Source organism: Lithobates pipiens, unplaced genomic scaffold, assembly GCF_037356315.1.
Source record: "Lithobates pipiens isolate NorthernLeopardFrog02 unplaced genomic scaffold, aLitPip1_a1.2 Scaffold_3, whole genome shotgun sequence".
NCBI lineage: Eukaryota > Metazoa > Chordata > Amphibia > Anura > Ranidae > Lithobates > Lithobates pipiens.
The window spans coordinates 254779362-254800049 of record NW_027507790.1 but is presented as its reverse complement, the minus strand read 5'-3'; the positions used below and the strand labels follow the sequence as shown (position 1 = coordinate 254800049).

The following is a 20688-nucleotide window of genomic DNA, read 5'->3' as shown; positions in this document are numbered from 1 at the left end:
TCTATTACTTGCTCTTCTGAGTTCAGTTTTTATTTCATTTAACCAGTTGCCGACCGCCGCACGCCGATGTACGTCGGTACAATGGCACGGGCAGGCATAAGGACATACATGTACGTCCCTTGCCTCCCGCGGGTCGGGGGCCCGATCGGGCCCCCGCCCGGTGCCTGCGGCGGTCGGTATTCGTACGGGAGCGATCCCGGACGAGGGGACGGCCATTCATTCATGGCCACCCCCTCGCGATCGCTCCCGACGAATAGAAATCCCCGGTGACATCACTTCCTCTCCTGTAATGTAAACACAGGAGAGGAAGTGATGTATTCTCTCCTCCGTGTCGGTATTTTTCGTTCTGACACGGAGGAGAGCGGATCAGTAAGTTGCACCAACACTCACACACACAGTAGAACATGCCAGGCACACTCACACCCCCCCTTTACCCCCCGATCACCCCCCCAATTACCCCTGCCCCCCAGTCACAGTGACACCAATGTCATTTTTTTTTTTTTTTTTTTTTTTTTTTTGCATTGGTGTCATTTGTGACTGTAATAACTGTTAGGGCAGTTAGAGTTAGCCCCCTTTAGTTCTAATGTACCCCCCTAACCCCCCCAATAAAGGTTTAACCCCGTGATCACCCCCCGTCGCCAGTGTCACTAAGGCTGGGTTCACATTGCAGCGGTTTATGAGAACGAATGTGATTCGCACCGCACTGCAGTGCAAATCACATCCGATCTCTGTGCGATTCGAGTTCAGCCATTCGCCGCACCCGCCGCACCCGCCACACCCGCCGCACCCGCCGCAAATTCGCACGGGACCCTTTTTTTGGCCCGCAGCAGAATCGGATCGCATGGGTGTTCACACCATGCGATCCGAGTTTGCAGATCGCACTGCGATATGCGAACTGATCTGGGGGTGTCAGTAACATTTCACTGACACTCCCAGCAGTTCGCATAGGGCAGTGTGAACTGCCGCCGGGAGGCATGCGATGCGGGAACCCGCCGCGGATTCGCGGCGTTTCCGCATCGCTCCAGTGTGAACCCAGCCTAATAAGCGATCATTTTTCTGATCGCCGTATTAGTGTCACAGGTGACGCTAGTTAGGCAGGTAGGTATTTAGGTTCGCCGCAGCTTTTTATAGCGCCAGGGACCCCCATATACTACCGCATAAAGCCCCCTGATTGCCCCCTAGTTAACCCTTTCACCAGTGATCACCATATAACTGTTACAGGTGGCGCTGGTTGGTTAGTTATTTTTTTATAGTTTCAGGGCACCCGCCATTTATTACCTAATAAAGGTTTAACCCCCTGATCACCCGGCGGGTGTCATTTGTGACTAATAACTGTTAGGGCAGTTAGGGTTAGCCCCCTTTAGTTCTAAGGTACCCCCCTAACCCCCCCAATAAAGGTTTAACCCCGTGATCACCCCCCGTCGCCAGTGTCACTAAGGCTGGGTTCACATTGCAGCGGTTTATGAGAACGGATGTGATTCGCACCGCACTGCAGTGCAAATCACATCCGATCTCTGTGCGATTCGAGTTCAGCCATTCGCCGCACCCGCCGCACCCGCCGCAAATTCGCACGGGACCCTTTTTTTGGCCCGCAGCAGAATCGGATCGCATGGGTGTTCACACCATGCGATCCGAGTTTGCAGATCGCACTGCGATATGCGAACTGATCTGGGGGTGTCAGTAACATTTCACTGACACTCCCAGCAGTTCGCATAGGGCAGTGTGAACTGCCGCCGGGAGGCATGCGATGCGGGAACCCGCCGCGCATTCGTGGCGTTCCCGCATCGCTCCAGTGTGAACCCAGCCTAATAAGCGATCGTTTTTCTGATCGCTGTATTAGTGTCACAGGTGACGCTAGTTAGGCAGGTAGGTATTTAGGTTCGCTGCAGCTTTTTATAGCGCCAGGGACCCCCATATACTACCGCATAAAGCCCCCTAATTGCCCCCTAGTTAACCCTTTCACCAGTGATCACCATATAACTGTTACAGGTGACGCTGGTTGGTTAGTTATTTTTTTATAGTTTCAGGGCACCCGCCATTTATTACCTAGTCTCACTAGTGTACCCCTAAATTTAGGGGTGTCTACTTTCCAAAATGGGGTCATTTGGGGGGGGTTTGTGCCATCTTGGCATTTTATGGCCTTCAAAACTGTAACGCCCTTAGAAAGCCTGAAGGCGGTGCTTGGTTTTCGGGGCCCCGTACGCGGCTAGGCTCCCAAAAAGTCCCACATATGTGGTATCCCCATACTCAGGAGAAGCAGCAGAATTTATTTTGGGGTGTCATTTCACATATGCCCATGGCATGCGTGAGCAATATATCATTTAGTGACAACTTTGTGAAAAAAAAAAAAAAAAAAAAAAAGTTTGTAATTTTCCCGCAACTTGTGGCAAAATATAAAATATTCCATGGACTCAACATGCCTCTCAGCAAATAGCTTGGGGTGTCTACTTTCTAAAATGGGGTCATTTGTGGGGGTTTTGTGCCATCTTGGCATTTTATGGCCTTCAAAACTGTAATAGGTAGTGAGGAGTGAAATCAAAAAATTACGCCCTTAGAAAGCCTGAAGGCGGTGCTTGGTTTTCGGGGCCCCGTACGCGGCTAGGCTCCCAAAAAGTCCCACATATGTGGTATCCCCGTACTCAGGAGAAGCAGCAGAATTTATTTTGGGGTGTCATTTCACATATGCCCATGGCATGCATGAGCAATATATCATTTAGTGACAACTTTGTTAAAAAAAAAAAAAAAAAAAAAAAGTTTGTAATTTTCCCGCAACTTGTGGCAAAATATAAAATATTCCATGAACTCAACATGCCTCTCAGCAAATAGCTTGGGGTGTCTACTTTCTAAAATGGGGTCATTTGTGGGGGTTTTGTGCCATCTTGGCATTTTATGGCCTTCAAAACTGTAATAGGTAGTGAGAAGTGAACTCAAAAATTTACGCCCTTAGAAAGCCTGAAGGCGGTGCTTGGTTTTCGGGGCCCCGTACGCGGCTAGGCTCCCAAAAAGTCCCACATATGTGGTATCCCCATACTCAGGAGAAGCAGCAGAATTTATTTTGGGGTGTCATTTCACATACGCCCATAGCATGTGTGAGCAATATATCATTTAGTGACAACTTTGTGTAAAAAAAAAAAAAATTTTTTTTTTTGTCATTATTCAATCGCTTGAGGCAAAAAAATAAAATATTCAATGGGCTCAACATGCCTCTTATCAATTTCCTTAGGGGGTCTACTTTCCAAAATGGGGTCATTTGGGGGGGTTTTGTACTGCCCTGCCATTTTAGCACCTCAAGAAATGAGATAGGCAGTCGTAAACTAAAAGCTGCGTAAATTCCAGAAAACGTACCTTAGTTTGTAGATGTGACAACTTTTGCGCAAACCAATAAATATACAATTATTGACTTTTTTTTTACCAAAGACATGTGGCTGAATACATTTTGGCCTAAATGTATGACTAAAATTGAGTTTATTGGATTTTTCTAATAACAAAAAGTAGAAAATATCATTTTTTTTCAAAATTTGCGGTCTTTTTACGTTTATATCGCAAAAAATAAAAATCGCAGAGGCAATCAAATACCATCAAAAGAAAGCTCTATTTGTGGGAAGAAAAGGACGCAAATTTTGTTTGGGTACAACATTGCATGACCGCGCAATTACCAGTTAAAGCAGCGCAGTGCCAAAGTGTAAAAAGACCTCTGGTCATTTACCAGCAAAATGGTCCGGTCTGAAAGTGGTTAATAGAGGGATAAAATTTAAGCGGTATATCTTATCCAGAGTATTTGCCAATTTTACTCCCAGGTATTTCAAATCTTTTGTCCATTTAAATTTACTTTGTTCTTGGATTAGTTGTACTTCCATCACACCTACATTTATATTGAGGATTTCAGATTTTGTTTGGTTGATTTTGAAGTTTGATAGTTTCCCGTACTCATCCAGGGCCTTTGTTATCTTGGGCAGAGAATCTACCGGATTACTTATATAGAACAATACGTCATCTGCATATGCTGCAAGTTTATGTTCCTCTTGCCCTGCCTTAATTCCGCTTATTTCCGAGTTGTTTCTGATTGTCGCGAGTAGGGGTTCCAACGAGAGCACAAAAAGAAGAGGAGACAGTGGGCATCCCTGTCTGGTCCCATTTTCCATCTCAAAGGAAGAGGAGGGCAACCCGTTGATGTTTACAGTCGCTGTCGGGTGATCATACATCATTTTAATCCATTTGGCCATCCTAGGGCCAATGCCCATTTTCTCCATTGTCTGGAACATAAATCCCCAATCGACTCTATCAAAGGCCTTTTGGGCATCTGTTGACAATAGTAGCGCCAGGGGTTCCGTCTTCTTCCTTTGAGATAGAATCAATAAGGTTCTCACCCCATTGTGCTTTCCCTCTCTCCCGGGAATAAACCCAGTCTGATCCGGATGTACTAGTATATTCATTACTTTTTTCATTCTATTTGCTAATACCTTAGCAAACAGTTTAGTATCCTCATTTAGGAGTGATATTGGGCATAGGGAGTGATTCTAACTGTGGGGGGAGGGGACTCACAAGGAGAGGAGACCGATCAGTGTTCCTCTGTACTGGGAACACACGATCAGTCTCCTCTCCCCAGACAGGACCTGGATCCGCTGTTGCTAGGCAGTCTTCCTAATCTCCCTCTTCCTATTATTATTTCTTTACTAGTAATGGTGGCGATCTGTGATTTTTATCGGGACTGTGACATCATGGCGGACACATCGGACACTTTTGACACCTTTTTGGGACCGTTGACATTTATACAGCAATCGGTGCTATAAAAATGCACTGATTACTGTGTAAATAACAGTGGCAGGGAAAGGGTTAACACTAGGGGGCGATAAAGGGGTTAATTGTGTTACCTAGTGTGTGTTCTAACTGAAGGTGGGAGGGGACTGTGCAGGGGAGATGACAGATCGTTGTTCATACACTGTATGAGTATGTTTACACACACAGATCCCGGTTCCCGGTGTGTCAGCAGCGATCGCAGGAGCCCGGCGGTGATCATGACCGCCGGGCACTCACATCGGCTCCGGGGGAGAGCAGCGGGCGCGCGTGCCCCTAGTGGCCACAGGGAAAAGCGACGTAACATAACGTCATTTCGCCCAGCCGTGCCATTCTGCTGCTGTAAAACTGCGGCGGCTTGTCGGTAAGTGGTTAAGGTATGCATATTCCATGTTGAGAATTACTGTTTAGTGCATTTTGGAAAGTTTTGCTGGTGCACATCGAACACTGTGACTCCAGCTTTTAAGAAAAAAGATGCAAAGTATCACATGTGCAATTCGTTTAGTTACGAATTGAAATTCGGACAAATTTTTCATTATTCAGGAATTCGGATGTATTCAAATTTCCGAATTACAAGAGTAACGAATTAAAACAAATCCAACATAATGAATCAAAATTTCGAACGAAATTCAAATTGTTTTCTAATCAAATTCAAATTCACGAAGAGAATAAAATAAAATATAAAATAAAGGAATAGAATAGTAAATATAATAGAATTGAAAATCAAAGAATAGACTATAACAGAGTAAAAGAGAACAGAATACAAAAAAAATAATAGAATTTAAAACAAAAGGATAGAATAGAAAATAAAGAACAGAGTAAAATAGAACAAAATCGGATAGAAAATAAAAGAACAAAATAAAATAGAGACGAAAAAAAAGGAATAGAATAGAATAAAAATAGAATAGTATAAAATAGAAAGAATATAACCATCTTTGGAAATTCGAACTTCAAATAGAATACATTTTAATTTGAATAAAATAAATTCAAATTTGAATATAATAGAAAAGAATAGATTAGAATAGAAAATAGAATAAAAAAAATAGAATAAAAAATTAGAATAGAATAGAATTGACTAGAATAGAAAAGAAAAGAATAAAATAGATTAGAATATAAAGAATATAACTGTTTTCCAAAATGCAAATTTCAAATAGAATAAATTCAAATTTGAATAGAATACAATATAAAAGAAAATAAAAGAACAGAAAATAAAAGAATAGATTAGGAAAAAACAATAGAATAGAATGGAATAGAAAGAATATAACCATCTTCCAAAATTCAAATTTCGGATACAATAAATTCAATTTAGAATGGAATTATATTCAAATGCAATTTGAATGGAATGCAAATCGAATGGAATTTGAAAAATTTGAATAAACAAAACGATTTCCAAAAATTAATTAAACAAATTTAACTAAACTAACTTACCGTATATACTCGAGTATAAGCCGAGATTTTCAGCCTCTTTTTTGAGGCTGAAAGTGCCCCCTCGGCTTATACTCGAGTCACCGCTGTCTGACTGCTCGATCAGCGTATCGAGCAGACAGACGGCGGACATTAAAATTCAAAAGCCGCGCCTCCTTCTCCGCCTCCGCCTGTGATAGGCGGAACACTGAATTTCCCAGCAGTCAGTGTTCCGCCTATCACGGACATCCGCTCATTCTCATACTACGGACGAGTATGAGAGGATGTCCGTGATAGGCGGAACACAGGCTGCTGGGAAATTGAGTGTTCCGCCTATCACAGGCGGAGGCGGAGGCGCGGCTTTTGAATTGTAGAATGGCCGCCGAGAAGAGCGGCGATCCTGGAGCGGCGATCCATCGGCACGACACGGGACGGAGGAGGCACGGGACGGAGGAGGCACGGGACGGAGGAGGCACGGGACGGAGGAGGCTCGGGACGACGGCGGCTCGGGACGGAGGCTTGGGACACAGGTAGGCTGGACACACACACAAGGCTGCACGGACACACACACACACACACACACACACACACACACACACACACACACACACACACACACACACACACAGGGATGGATGGATGGATGGATGGATACACACACACACACACACACACACACAGGGATGGATGGATGGATGAATACACACACACACACACACACACACACACAGGGATGGATGGATGGATGGATACACACACAGGGATGGATGGACGGACACACACACAGGGATGGATGGATGGATGGATGGATGGACACACACACAGGGATGGACGGACACACAGGGATGGACAGCCATGTCTCACCCTCGGCTTATACACGAGTCAATAAGTTTTCCAGTTTTTTGGGGGTAAATTGGGGGCCTCGGCTTATATTCGGGTCGGCCTATACTCGAGTATATACGGTATGTAATTAACAAATCTAAACAAAACAATTTTTTTTTTTCGTTCTGCACATGTCTAATGCAAGGTCTCTGTTATGTGTGACAGTTTTTAACACTGCCATGACACTTATCTATTGAGAGATATATTCAGGGCCAGGGATGGGCAGGGGGGGAACCGGCCCCAGACGTAGTGGGAGGCAGGGTATCCCCTCACTACACATACACTCCATATCAGTGGCTGGCAACCAATGGGCTGTGACTTCATGTCTGCTCTGACTGCTACTGTCACAGTGTGTTCTGAGATAAACTCTCCACCCCATCCATCCATAGTTGACCCAAAAATCATACCATGCATGCACAACTACCTTCTAGATGCCAGAAAGCAAGAGATTTACCATGCATGTGCACACTTAAAGTCTACCATGGGCAACTGGAGCAGGGGGGCAGATAATGCCCATTATACAGCATGCAATAGCAGTGGAGGAGAGGGATACAGCTTTGCATCCTTGCTCTGGGTGCTGCACAAGCCTGTACCATTTTTTCTTTCTTTTTTAAGATCCGCGGTGGTGCAAAAATCCTATAACGAAAAAAACGTAAGTGTACACAAAATGTGCATGTGAACACACACACAAAAAGTGCACTTAAGGGTGTGCTTTTGTCCACCCCCGATAGAGTAGGATAAGTACCCTGACACCCAGAATGCAAGGCTCCTGACAGACAGGTTGAACATGGTCTGCCTAGCCAGAAGACCTGGCAGACCACCATTCTTCTAGGACAGCCAAGGCCATCCCCGGATACTAGGTCAGGGGAGCTCTCCCGAAGAGAGACCTCCCAGAGGCAGGGCAGGAAGGATCCAGAAGGCCACACATCCTACCCCTAGACGTCAGGGTAAGCCCGAGGACTCACTCCCTTAATCTAGTGAAAAAACACACACAAAAGTTAAAAGTGACAAACAGTGAGGAAAAATAAATAAAAATAAAAAAGTGGCCGTGCCGAATTGTGCATTAGCCTAGGCCCTGAGGCTTGGTAGACAAAAAACCCTCCCTACTCTCCCCCCGCCTGTCCACGGCGCTGGCAATACCACTGTGGGCATCCATGGCCGGGTGCGCATGTCTCACTGCGCTGTCCTGCATAGCCGAGCAATCTTCTAAGACCTGTGACATGTCCCAGAAGATTGCAGGGAGGAGTTGTGGCATGTATGGGGGTCAGGACTCCTTAACGTGGAAGTTTCACATTTGGGTGGAATTCCACTTTAATAAAATATGTTTACACATAAAGCACAATGACATCCCCAACCTTGGACTCCAGGAGGAGACCATCACCCCCCAAACCCTGCCATGTACGCAGCACAGGGGATCCTCTACCTCTGATGTTCTTCACCTACAGGACTCCGTGATGACCATCTTAACATCCTCCCTTTGATTCTTCTATTACTTCAGTCCCCCCCCCCCCCCACCAACCACCATTTTTATCTTTGAACTCTCCCATAATTCTGTTTCTATCCATGGATTCCTCCATCTCCATCCCCAGCCTCTTCCATCCTTCTGTTTCTATCCATGGCATCCTCCATCTCCATCCCCAGACTCTTCCATCCTTCAGTTTCTATCTCCAGACTCCTCTGGCCTTCCATTCTCTATCCACAAATTATTTCATCCCCAGACTCTTCCATTCTTCCTTTCTTATTCATTGATTCTTCCATTCTGCAGTTCCTACCCCTCCCTCATATCCTGGACTCTTCCAAGTCCTTGTCCGGCTATATGCAAGGAGTGTCCTTTATTATTTATTTTTTTTAAAAGCAGATAAAATGTAAAAAAATTAATTCTCCTAAATGTTTGAATTTTTTTTTGATGGAAACCATCGTCAGTAATCGTGATGCATCGCGGAATCGAATCGTATTGAATCGTTGACCAGATAATTGTAATCTAATCAAATCATGAGACCAGTGAAGATGCACATCTCTACTCCCGGCCCCCAATTATGTTCAGGTGCTCAGGTTTCGGTTCCCGACGATATTAACCTTCCAGTTCCCCATTACACCAGCGTATTTGCATAGCCACCACCCAACGCCCAGTCAGGTTAGTAGCACAGCGCCTCCACTGGAGCACTGAGAAGAACAGATACTACACTTGATATTAGCCAAAAGGTCGAGACTGAACATACTGCTGTAATGCATGTACTGGCATCCAGGAGGAAACTGACCATCCGTATTGTGACTGGTCGAGCTCACCTTTGTGTGAGAAGCTCATACTGTGCAGTAAAATCAGAATAAGCATTTCAGCGCAGGAGAGGAGCCTGTACAATTGTGCAAGGCTGGAATTCACCTTTTAGAATCTTGAATTCACCTTGGAGTTTTGCAACCTTAAAGTGGGGTACCCCCTAAAAAAAAAAAATTAAAAGTCAGCAGCTACAAATACTGCAGCTGCTGGCTTTTAATAATCGGACACTTACCTGCCCCAGGGTCCAGCGATGCGGGGGAACGAAGCCCCCCCCCTCGCTCCCCGCTCCGCTCGCGGCGCCGTCATGCATACTGTGGGTACCCGGCTGTGGCTTCACAGCAGGGCACCCACTGCGCATGCGCGAGCGGCGCAGGGCACCGTGATACGCCGTACAGTCACCTGGGACACATGACAGGTCCCAGGTGAATGTGCGGCGCGAGGGGAAGTGATGTCACCAGCCTGGGCAATGAGGAAGGCAGATTACGAGGGACCCCCTAGCAACCGGTATTTAGAGGTGAGTAAAAAATTTTTTTTTTGCCAATTATTTTTTTTTTATTTTTTTTTACGAATTTTAAGCACTTTTATTTTTTTGGTGGCAACACCACTTTAATAAATGTTTTCTACCTGCAACCCTATGTATTCCAATGGCTGACATGCGTGCCCCTCAGTAATAATCCCCAAACTACTCACCAGAGTTGTCATGCCACACGCGCACTTTGCAGAGGTCGCCCAGGCTTAGCATATCTGGAAAGCGGAAAGAGTCCATTTGATTTTTCTCAAACTTGTTGTTGTTATTCGACTGCTTCATCGCAAGTGTCCCACTGTCACCGTTCTCTCCAAAGATTGTCATGAAAACGTTGGCATCAGTACCACCACCTGTTATAAAAAAGAAAAAAAAGACAAAAAAAAAACAACAAAAAACAAGTTTTTGTCTTCCTTTTAAATAATAAACCAAAAACATTGAATGGTCAGGATTGCTAGTTACAAAAGGATGGCACTGTATATTTTGCCCTTTATCCAGTACAGTACAGGGACTATACATTTCAACAGTTTGGCAAATTTATAAATTTGACCAATTTTCATACATTGAGGTTCCAGCTAACGCTGAGCACGTACTGTATCTTGCCTCTTTTATACCCAAAGCAGCCAATCACAAACATACCTGTGACGTCGCTAGTCTTCACTTGTATGATGTATGTGGTGGTATCAACCATCTCCTCATCATCCACTACAGCCGCCAACTCGCAGGACAGTTGCCTCTTCTCACCTTTGGTCTTTGAGAGCCAGTCGCCATAGGTGAATGCCGTCTCTTCTTCATTACTCATGTTTTTCAGTATAATCTGCCCAGACCACATGACATATGTCAGAGGGTTACGGTCACATTGGGAGAAGATTCACCAGGCGACCCCACAATAGGGATAAAACTTTTTCTCGGAAGGGAGTCTAACAAGACTCGTGGCCACTCATTAAAATTAGAAGAAAAGAGGTTTAACCTTAAACTACGTAGAGGGTTCTTTACTGTAATGCCGTGTACACACGACCGGACTTTTCGTCGGACTGAACTCCGAAGGACTTTTCGACGGAGTTCTGACAGAGTTCTGCCGAAATGGACTTGTCTATACACAATCACACCAAAGTCCGATGGATTTGACCGTAATGACGTACGACCGGACTAGAATAAGGAAGTTCATAACAAGTAGCCAATAGCTGCCCTCGCGTCGGTTTTCGTCCATCGGACTAGTATACAGACAGACAGATTTTTTCGACCGGATTCGAGTCCGACGGAAAGATTTGAAACATGTTCTGAATCTAAAGTCGGTCTGATTTTTCGACAGCAAAGGTCCGAAGAAGCCCACACACGGTCGAATTGTCAGACGGATTCGTTTCGTCGGACCTTTGCTGTCAAAAACTCCGGCCGTGTGTACACGGCATAAGAGCGGCAAGGATGTAGAATTCTCTTCGACAGGCGGTGGTCTCAGCAGGGGGGTATTGATAGTTTCAAGAAACTATTAGATAAGCACCTGAACGACTATAACATACAGGGATATACAAGATAACACTGACATATAATCACACACATAGGTTGGACTTGATAGACTTTGTGTCTTTTTTCGACCTCACCTACTATGTAATAAAAAAAAAAACATAAAAAAAATATGCGGTAATATATGAAACGGTGTTTCACATATTATAATATTAATATCCCATATTATCGCATATTACTGCTTTTTTTAAACGGTATTGTTTCACAACATTATTGCATATTACTGCATTTATGTCTTTTTTTCGCTGCATAGCTCCTTGAATGTTACCAATCCTCAGATGTGGTGGCTGTCTTTTAATCTTTTTCCACTAATTCTGGCAGTTCTTGGAACACCACCCTTCCTATCCTTAGATGACAATTATTGTTCACAATGAATGGGAGTTGTATCTATGGAGGAAGCCTTGGTTGTCACCCAGGTTGCTCCCTTTATTTGAACCACAAAGAGGTCTTCTTCTCTATTCCAGTTTTAACAAACGATAACGAACACGCAGAACCCGAAAACCGAAAGATCCGACATAAACAAATGCTTTAATTTTCGTGTTCGTTGTGACACAGTTCGATATAGATAGGAGATTCGACATGATGCTGACAATAGCGATCTGTGTCCATCGAACCTGTGGTCGAATGTGCCTAACCTTAGCTTTATTAGTCCAAGATTATTTGACATAGAGAGAAAAGATTCGACATTATAGAGACAATAGCAAAAAAGGTTGAATGTGCCTAACCTAACTCTATTAGTCCAAGATTATTCGGCATAGAAAGAAAAGATATGACATGAAGATTCGACGAAGCAGTCGCGGTGAGCAGACATTTATGGACAAATATAGAAGAATTCTAATGTTGGTTGACTAGTAATAATAATTGATAAATATAATTATTACTAGTGTCATACAACATTAGAATTCTACTATAGACCGGAAATGTACGATTGCGGCGTCGTACAATTTAGTTGCTCCATCGAATCTTCTTAGAACATTCGACAGACACCATAAGCCTTCAATGACAGATTCGACCTTAATTATTTCGGATTTTTGGACGAATGCATTTTTTAACAAAATAAATAAAAACGAATTTCGGGAGTAACTAAATAAATGTATTTTTCAGACGAAAACAAAATTCCGAAACGAAATATTTCAGTGTGCACATGTCTACACAGCACCTCTGGAAAGATAAGGTTTTTTTTTCTGTACTTGATGTTGTAAGCTTGAAAAATGAAAATGAATAGCTGCAAGACATTACATTTTTTATTCTTGGGTTTAGATGTCCTTTAAGTTTTGGAGTGGGGAAGGTTAGAACAAGGACAGCAAGTGAGGGGAAATTTCCCCAATGGGAATTCAGCCGGTAATTACAACCAGAAGCTGACAATCTATCCCCAATGGTACCAGCTTATATTTCACTTCCCTGCTCCTGCCCCACACCTTCAGTCTTCTGTACTTTTGGGCATGAGGAAGCATGTGCTCACCCCCCTGCTCCCACACAACAGTGCCTGTGCTTGTTTAATGGCTGTTCAGGCACCAACGCTGTCACATGGAGTCAGGGAGATTCCCTGTGTAAGCTCTGATTGGGATCAACTTGGATCTTACACAAGGCATCTTGTTCCCGGAGAAGCGAAGGGAAGGAAAGTATAAACTGCTGCATGGGTCAGTTCACTTTGACGTAAACGCAGCAAGCATTAAAACGTTTTTTACCTTATCGAGATACCACTCAGGACGGCTCCCTTTCCCATCTATCCAGACCCTCATCTTCTTGAAGGGGGCAATATCAGCAATTTCCATTACAAACGTGTCTCTTTGACCTCTCTCAAACCTGAAAGTGACATGGGCAATGAGGTTTAAAGAAAACCTACCAATTATTCGCATATAAACAAACAATTATACCTTGCAAATGGCAAAAACAATTAGGCTCCAAGCACATTGAAGCTCATAAACTGCCTTTTTTGGGATTTTTTGTTTAACAGCCAATAAACTCCCCTCTATCCTGCACACATGGACGTTTTTGGATATTTATCAGCAGTGGAGTTTATGGGCTGTTTTCTGAAGGACCACAAAAAAGGCCAAACGCTGATAAACGTCAATAAATGCTCAAAAACTTGGCTCACCAGCATTTAACGTTTTTGATCCATTGAAAAAAAAAACGCAAAAAAGCAGAAAAACGCTAATAAACGTTATTGAAAAAACATTGAAAGACTCACTGCAAAGCTACTGACGATATTAGGACGTTATTTTAAAATCCAGTGTGCATGGAGCCTTAATGCAAATGAGCAGCAGCAAATTCATGCATAGGGTAGTGTCAGGGATCCTGTGAAGCAGATGCTCTCTTATGCGCATGTGCAGGAACATGAGCATAGAAGCCTAACAAGACGAGCAAGGACTAGAAATCGCACCTGGCTGAGCAATGGCGCATACGTGCAGACAGGTAGGCTTGCGCATGCATTCAAAGATTCTGGCGCCCAGCAGCCAATTTCAACTGAGATTCTGCCTGACCTCAGTGCTGGATTGTCTTCAGCTCTGGTTCCTGTGTTCTTGGTTCTGCTAACCTTGCTCCTGGCCCGGTTACATCTGACACTTCTCTTGGATCTCCCCTGCCTGTTATATCTGCTGCTTGCTTATGTTACCGACCTCGACTTGGATTTCTGACTACGTTTCCTCCTCCTGACTTGGCATCTCACTGCCAGCACATTACCGACTTCTGCCTGCATCTGACCTTGAACCTGATCCTGACCTTGAACCTGATCCTGACCATTGCAAAGTGTTATTTCTTCAGTGCTGTCACATGAAAAGATATAATAAAATATTTACAAAAATGTGAGGGGTGTACTCACTTTTGTGAGGTACTGTATATGGACCTAACTCTGTACATACACATATGAGGCTGATTTAGATTCATAAATACAAGAACCTAGTCTGTAGGTGTTGGATTTTTGTTTATTGCACGGACTATTTCTAAGCTCTTCTTTGGATTTTCTGTCTACTTTTTCTTCACAATTTGATCTAAGTTTGTGGACGTACAGTATGTTAATTCATTTAATTGTAAGGCACTTATTAATTTTAAAGCGCAGCAGGTTGTTGATACTACAATATTCACATATAGTCTAGACCAGGGATATGCAATTAGAGGACCTCCAGCTGTTGCAGAACTACAATTGCCATGAGGCATAGCAAGACTCTGACAGCCGCAAGCATGATGGGACTGACAGCAAGAGGCATGATGGGACTTGTAGTTTTGCAACAGCTGGAGGTCCACTAATTGCATATCCCTGATCTAGACATTCAAATTATACACTTGCTCAGTATGCATCTATCATGTTCCTAGGAAATAGTAAAACAGAGTTTGTGCTTTGCTACTTTTTGTAATATGTCTTTTTTTAAAGCAGTCCATCGCTGCTGTTCATTCATTGTCCAGCCTGTGGTGGGTCCTGGACCAGGCAGTGTCACTTATCTGCAGTACAGTGTGCTTGAAGGCCCAAGACCCATCTCACATGTTTTTTTTGTCTTTGTACAGTCCTGTACTCCCCCGTATGTTTGCATGGGAATGCCTCCAGCATGAAAACGCCACCTGAAGGGCATTGAATGCTTTCTGCCCCTACACTGCAGTGCTCTGTACTGATATAGCTGAGTAACTGCCACGCCGTTCAGCACAAGTCTGACCAGTTCTGTAATGCCGCGTACACACAACCGGACTTTTCAACATCAAAGGTCCGACGGAACGATTCCGGCAGACCATTCGATTGTGTGTGGGCTGCAGCGGACTTTTGATTTGCAAAAGTCTGACAGACTTTAGAAATGGAACATGTTTCAAATTTTTCCGCCGGAACTCCGCCGGACCTAGTTCCTACCAAGAAATCCGCTCGTGTGTATGCTAGTCCGACAGACAAAAACCGACGCGAGGGCAGCTATTGGCTACTGGCTATGAACTTCCTTACTCTAGTCCGGTTGTACGTCATTACGTTCGAATCCGTCGGACTTTGGTGTGATTGTGTGTGGCCAAGTCCGTTTATTCGGAAAGTCCGTCAGAACTCTGTCAGAACTCTGTCAGAACTCCGTCGAAAGTCTGTCGGACCTAGTCCCTCGAAAAGTCCGGTCGTGTGTACGCGGCATTACTGTGTCTTTGTCATTAGCAAAGTTATTCTTCCTGGCCTAACTTCATCAGCTCTGCATAGCTTCTAGTAGCACTGGTGGCAATCTAACAGCCTTTGATGGGTACACAGAGCATCCTGTCTGGCACTGCCCATGCACTACAATAGCCTGGGTGTGGTGTTGAGCCAGGAAAAGTCACAAGTATATCCTTCTGTTACATCAGCAGACAAATAAAAGGACATAATCCCCCTTCCGAATAGTCTTCTCATCTTTGTAGCTTCTCAACCTGCAGCTGCATGAAAAGTGACATCCTGAGAGGTATTGCTATATTATACCAATGCAGCAACGAGGGAAATGGGCCAGGATAGTGCTAGGAAACCCAGCTTCCATAAAATAGGCACAATATTTGCTGGGCCATGGTCTGTTAGAGAAAGTCAATTCAATTATTTCCTGGGTTTTACAGCCTACAGATGAACCCAGACACATTTTAGTCACCCACCACCTCCAATGATATATTTGTTATCATCTGGGATTTAGCTGCTTTGTTAAATTAAGTTAAGTCATATACCTGTCTCCACATTTTGGCAACAGCATGTCATCGGTGCTCCCACTGGCCCCGTAACATATCATGTAAATATTGGCATCGGTACCTCCATTAGGAACATCGCCAGTGACCACTGTGACTTCATGGAGAACCTGAAAGATTCAAAAGACAACACTTCTATATTAGAATAAATTCACTTAAAAGTATTCCTTATATATATATATATATATATATATATATATATATATATATATATATATGTGTGTCATTTTGGGTGGCACGGATGGTATGAGACTCAAGAAGGAACGCTCAGAAAGCGTCCCTTGGCCTTTAGCAGATAACATTTCGGGGACAAATGCAGTCGACTGTTGGCTGCATACTAGCACATTATGACTTAAACCGCCTGGGAGCCATTTTTTTTTTGGTGCAGTTTACTACTGCTTTAAATATCTAGGTATCAAAATTCCTTCTGACTTGTCTTTGTTCTATTCTGAGAATTATACACCTTTTCTCCAATGTACCTTGCAGGACCTGAAGAGGTATGACTGTACCACTTACTGTTGGTTTGGCAGGATCTGCAGCTGCTCTTGCCCCTGCCTTGCTAATTGGCTGACATTGGCAGCTGGTCAGTCAGGAGACATGACAGAATTCACACAGGCTGCTAACTATTCTGCGGTCTGTGACAGGGCTCACCTTCTGCTGAGCCATGAGAGAATACATAGGCCACAGGGGAGGCAGAGATTAAAAATGGGCACTGTACAGGGAAGACTCGTGATTGGATGGGGGAGGGGGTGGGTGCATAACTGTAGGGAGTACTGGGATGTGATGAGGGCATGACTATGATAGGGGCATGACCTCAAGTTAGGAATGTGATGGGGAGACATATGACTGCAGGGAGAACTGTGATTGGAGGGGGGAGGGGGTGGGTGCATGACTGTAAGGAGTACTGTGATGTGATGAGGGCATGACTGTGATGGGGGCATGACTGCAGGGAGGAATGTGATGGGGAGAGACATGACTGCAGGGAGGACTGTGATGGGAGGGGGGAGGGGGGTGGGTGCATGACTGCATTAAGGACTGTGATGGGGACATTGATGCAGGGAGGACTGTTATGTGATGGGGGCCATGACTGCAGGGAGGACTGTGATGTAATGGGGGCCATGACTTCAGGGAAAACTGTGATGGAGGCCATGACTGCAAGGAGGACTGTGATGTGATGGGGCCATGACTGCAGGGAAGACTGTGATGGGGGGCAATGACTGCAGGGAAGACTGTGATGTGATGGCGGCATGATTTCAGGGAAAACTGTGATGGGGCCATGACTGCAGGGAGTACTGTGATGGGGCAATGACTGCAGGGAGGACTGTGATGTGATGGCGGCATTACTGCAGGGAAGACTGTGATGGGGGCTATGACTGCAGGAAAGACTGTGATGGGGAGCCATGACTGCAGGAAAGACTGTGATGGGGGGGCCATGACTGCAGGGAGAACTGTGATGGGGGGCCATGACTACAGAGAGGACTGTGATGTGGAGGCCATGACTGCAGGGAGGACTGTGATGGGGGCAATGACTGCAAGGGACACTGTGATGTGGAGGGGGGGTAATAACTGCAAAGGACACTGCAATATGAAGGGGACTGTTTATCATTACAGTGCCATCCCCTTTATATCACAGTGCTCCTTTACAGTGCAGTGGAGGGGTTGTGAGACTCTGTGAACCACCCCCCTTCCCCATACGCCCCCCCCCCCCCCGGGCCCTGAAAAAAAGTGGCTACACCTAAAGTGGTCCCTGGTGCCAAAAAGGTTGGGGACCACTGCCATAGAGCACCTGTGGAGAGATCTCAAAACAGCAGTTAGGAAAAGAAACCCATCTAATCTGAAAGACCTGAAACAGTTGGCAAAGAAGAGTGGTTCAAAATTCCAGTAGAGAGATGTAAAAAACTCATTGATGGTTACAGGAAGCAGTTGATTTCAGTTATTTTTTCCAAGAGGTGTACTACAAAATAGGTCTTATAAAACATACAGCATATGGACAAATTGCTAATGAAAAAGGCAAATATAGCTTGTGTGGTTTCTTGGTACCTTTTGGCCAATGGTGATGGCGGTTGCATCCAACATATTAAAGACGCGAGTACTGAGACCGTCTCCTCTGTCTTTGGCAAACCAACATTTACAAGTAAAGGTGTACATGACCCCTTTGGTAGGCACATTGAGTTGTATTTCTTCCACCAGCCAGCAGCTCTCTGGAGTAGACCCATCATGGCCTAGCTGTAAAGAGAAGTGCAACAAACATGAAACTCCAGCTATATAAATCTTTTATTGGAAACATTTTAGCAAGTTGTACTGCTAATTCTTGCATGCTCTGTTCAGGCGATATTAAAGAGAAACCTTTAAACCTACGAGTTATTTTTTATTTATTTTTTGGAGGCACATTGAGGTTCCAATGGCCCCAACAAACGTTGGAAATAATCTAATCGCTGACCAGAAATCTGAAACTTTTTGAAGTGGGTCCGATGAAAACGATTTTCTGGGCACTGCAGCTCTTGAAAATTGTAAAGGCCCATAGTACAGGTGACTAGACAGGTAACTAAAATATCACTTTGCTGTATTTTAATCAAGTGGCATTGTTTCTAAACAAAGACACACTTTAAGTTGCAGGGCCATTAGGAGTATACTGCAAAAACACTTGAGTGTTCAGATTTCTGCCCTTTTTTAGGCTTTTTGGATGGGTCAGGTACAAGGGAATGAGTTCCGGCATCAGCTGGGGTTCCAAGTTCATCAAAAGATGAAAATATTAGTGTAATACCACAATGTATGGCTCTATAAGTGAAGTACAAAGCAGGTAAGTTGTACACCCTGTGTGCATCTCAAAAGTTAATTTTAAATTGTGGGCAGAGTTTACCATAGGCTTAAAGACATTGCGCTTTTTTAACAACAGTTTAGGGAAGGAAAGATAAATAATAATCAGGATCTCTCACCTCCATCCTCTTAATCTCTCCCACATCTAAACCTACAACTGAGAACTTCTCGACAGACCCTGGAGCAAAGCATTTCTTTCCCTTGGGGAGGTCCAGCCAGAGCCTTTCTGTCCTTATCTTCTGAGGGCCCATAATGATGATGTAGGCTCGGGCTTCGGTGCCACCATCACGTTCCTGGCCTGTGGTGATGGTGATGTGATAGGGAATCACTGGAACAAGAGTCACAATGTTATTAAAGAATAGCTCCAGATATATATACTGTATTGCATTTTATTTTTTTTTTATTTCATACATATTACCATATTACATGAATTAATAGGACATCCAAGTAGCTCAGGCCTAAACAACTGCATCCTGCCATCCTCTATACTCAGTATTTATCAAGGGCTCCAGTGGAGCAATGGAGCAGTGCAGAAGAGCAGCAAAGGTGAATATAAGCTGAATGGGCAGAAAAAATATTGTTTTGAATCAGAGAGGCCCTGTCGCAGTGAGTTTTTTTAAAATATTAATAACCCAATTATTTACATCAAAGTAAATCTGTCACTAACTTGGGCAATATGCGGAAAACGTGCAAAGACTTTGAGGTCTTCAGTGAAAACCACATGTCAAAATGATTTGAAGACAACTAAATATGAGTTTTCTTGTAAAAGTTGAGCGTGGTACCAGCATATATGAGAGTAGCTGCGTACAGTGAGCTATTGCAAAGCATTGGTGACATTCTTGGCAATCGTTGAACAGCTTTGTTAAAGCCTTCTAATGTCGTGTACACACGACCGGACTTTTCGAGGGAATAGGTCCGGCAGACTTTCGACGGAGTTCTGACGGAGTTCTGACAGAGTTCTGACGGACTTTCCGAATGAACGGACTTGGCCACACACAATCACACCAAAGTCCGACGGATTCGAACGTGATGACGTACGACCGGACTAGAATAAGGAAGTTCATAGCCAGTAGCCAATAGCTGCCCTCGCGTCAGTTTTTGTCCGTCGGACTAGCATACACACGAGCGGATATCTCAGTAGGAACTGGGTCCGGCGGAAAAATTTGAAACATGTTCCATTTCTAAAGTCTGTCAGACTTTTGCAAATCAAAAGTCCGCTGCAGCCCACACACGATCGAATGGTCTGCCGGAATCGTTCCGTTGGACCTTTGATGTTGAAAAGTCCGGTCGTGTGTACGCGGCATTAAAGATTTCTTCAGGTCCAGTTTGGGAATGTTTATCATAAATCATAAAAGAAGTGCTGGTTGTAACTGAAGCCTACTAGCAACTTACTAAGGCCCCTTTCACATTGGGGCGGTGCGGGCGTCGGCGGTAAAGCGCCGCTATTTTTAGCGACGCTTTACCGTCGTTTTAGCGGTGGTCTGCGGCCGCAAGCGGGTTGGTTTTAACCCCCGCTAGCGGCCTAAAAAGGGTTAAGACCGCTCGCAAAGCGTCGCTGCTTTTCCAGCAGTATAACCGCGCTGCCCCATTGATTTCAATGGGTAGGAGCGGTTTAGGAGCGGTGAATACACCGCTCCTTTCACCGCTCCAAAGATGCGGCTAGCAGGACTTTTTTCACCGTCCTGCTAGCGCACCGCTCCAGTGTGAGAGCCCTCCGGGTTTCACACTGGAGTGAAAGGGGCCAGTTTTTTCAGGTGCTACACAGGCGCTATTTTTAGCGTTGTAGCGCCTGAAAAGAGCCCCAGTGTGA

At 44.5% G+C, this 20688-nt stretch overlaps 1 protein-coding gene across 2 annotated transcripts in view; it reads right to left on the bottom strand.

The window, feature by feature from the left end:
- LOXHD1 (lipoxygenase homology PLAT domains 1) overlaps window positions 1–20688 on the bottom strand; it is a 425609-nt gene that overhangs the window by 43168 nt on the left and 361753 nt on the right. For both annotated transcript variants that reach the window (XM_077463060.1, XM_077463059.1), the window contains exons 38-43: window positions 18998–19206; window positions 18102–18287; window positions 16044–16171; window positions 13088–13205; window positions 10518–10695; window positions 10046–10231 (exon numbers count right to left, since the gene is read on the bottom strand). In XM_077463060.1, the coding sequence (XP_077319186.1) occupies window positions 10046–10231; window positions 10518–10695; window positions 13088–13205; window positions 16044–16171; window positions 18102–18287; window positions 18998–19206 (1005 nt within the window). The remainder of the gene's footprint in view (window positions 1–10045; window positions 10232–10517; window positions 10696–13087; window positions 13206–16043; window positions 16172–18101; window positions 18288–18997; window positions 19207–20688) is intronic.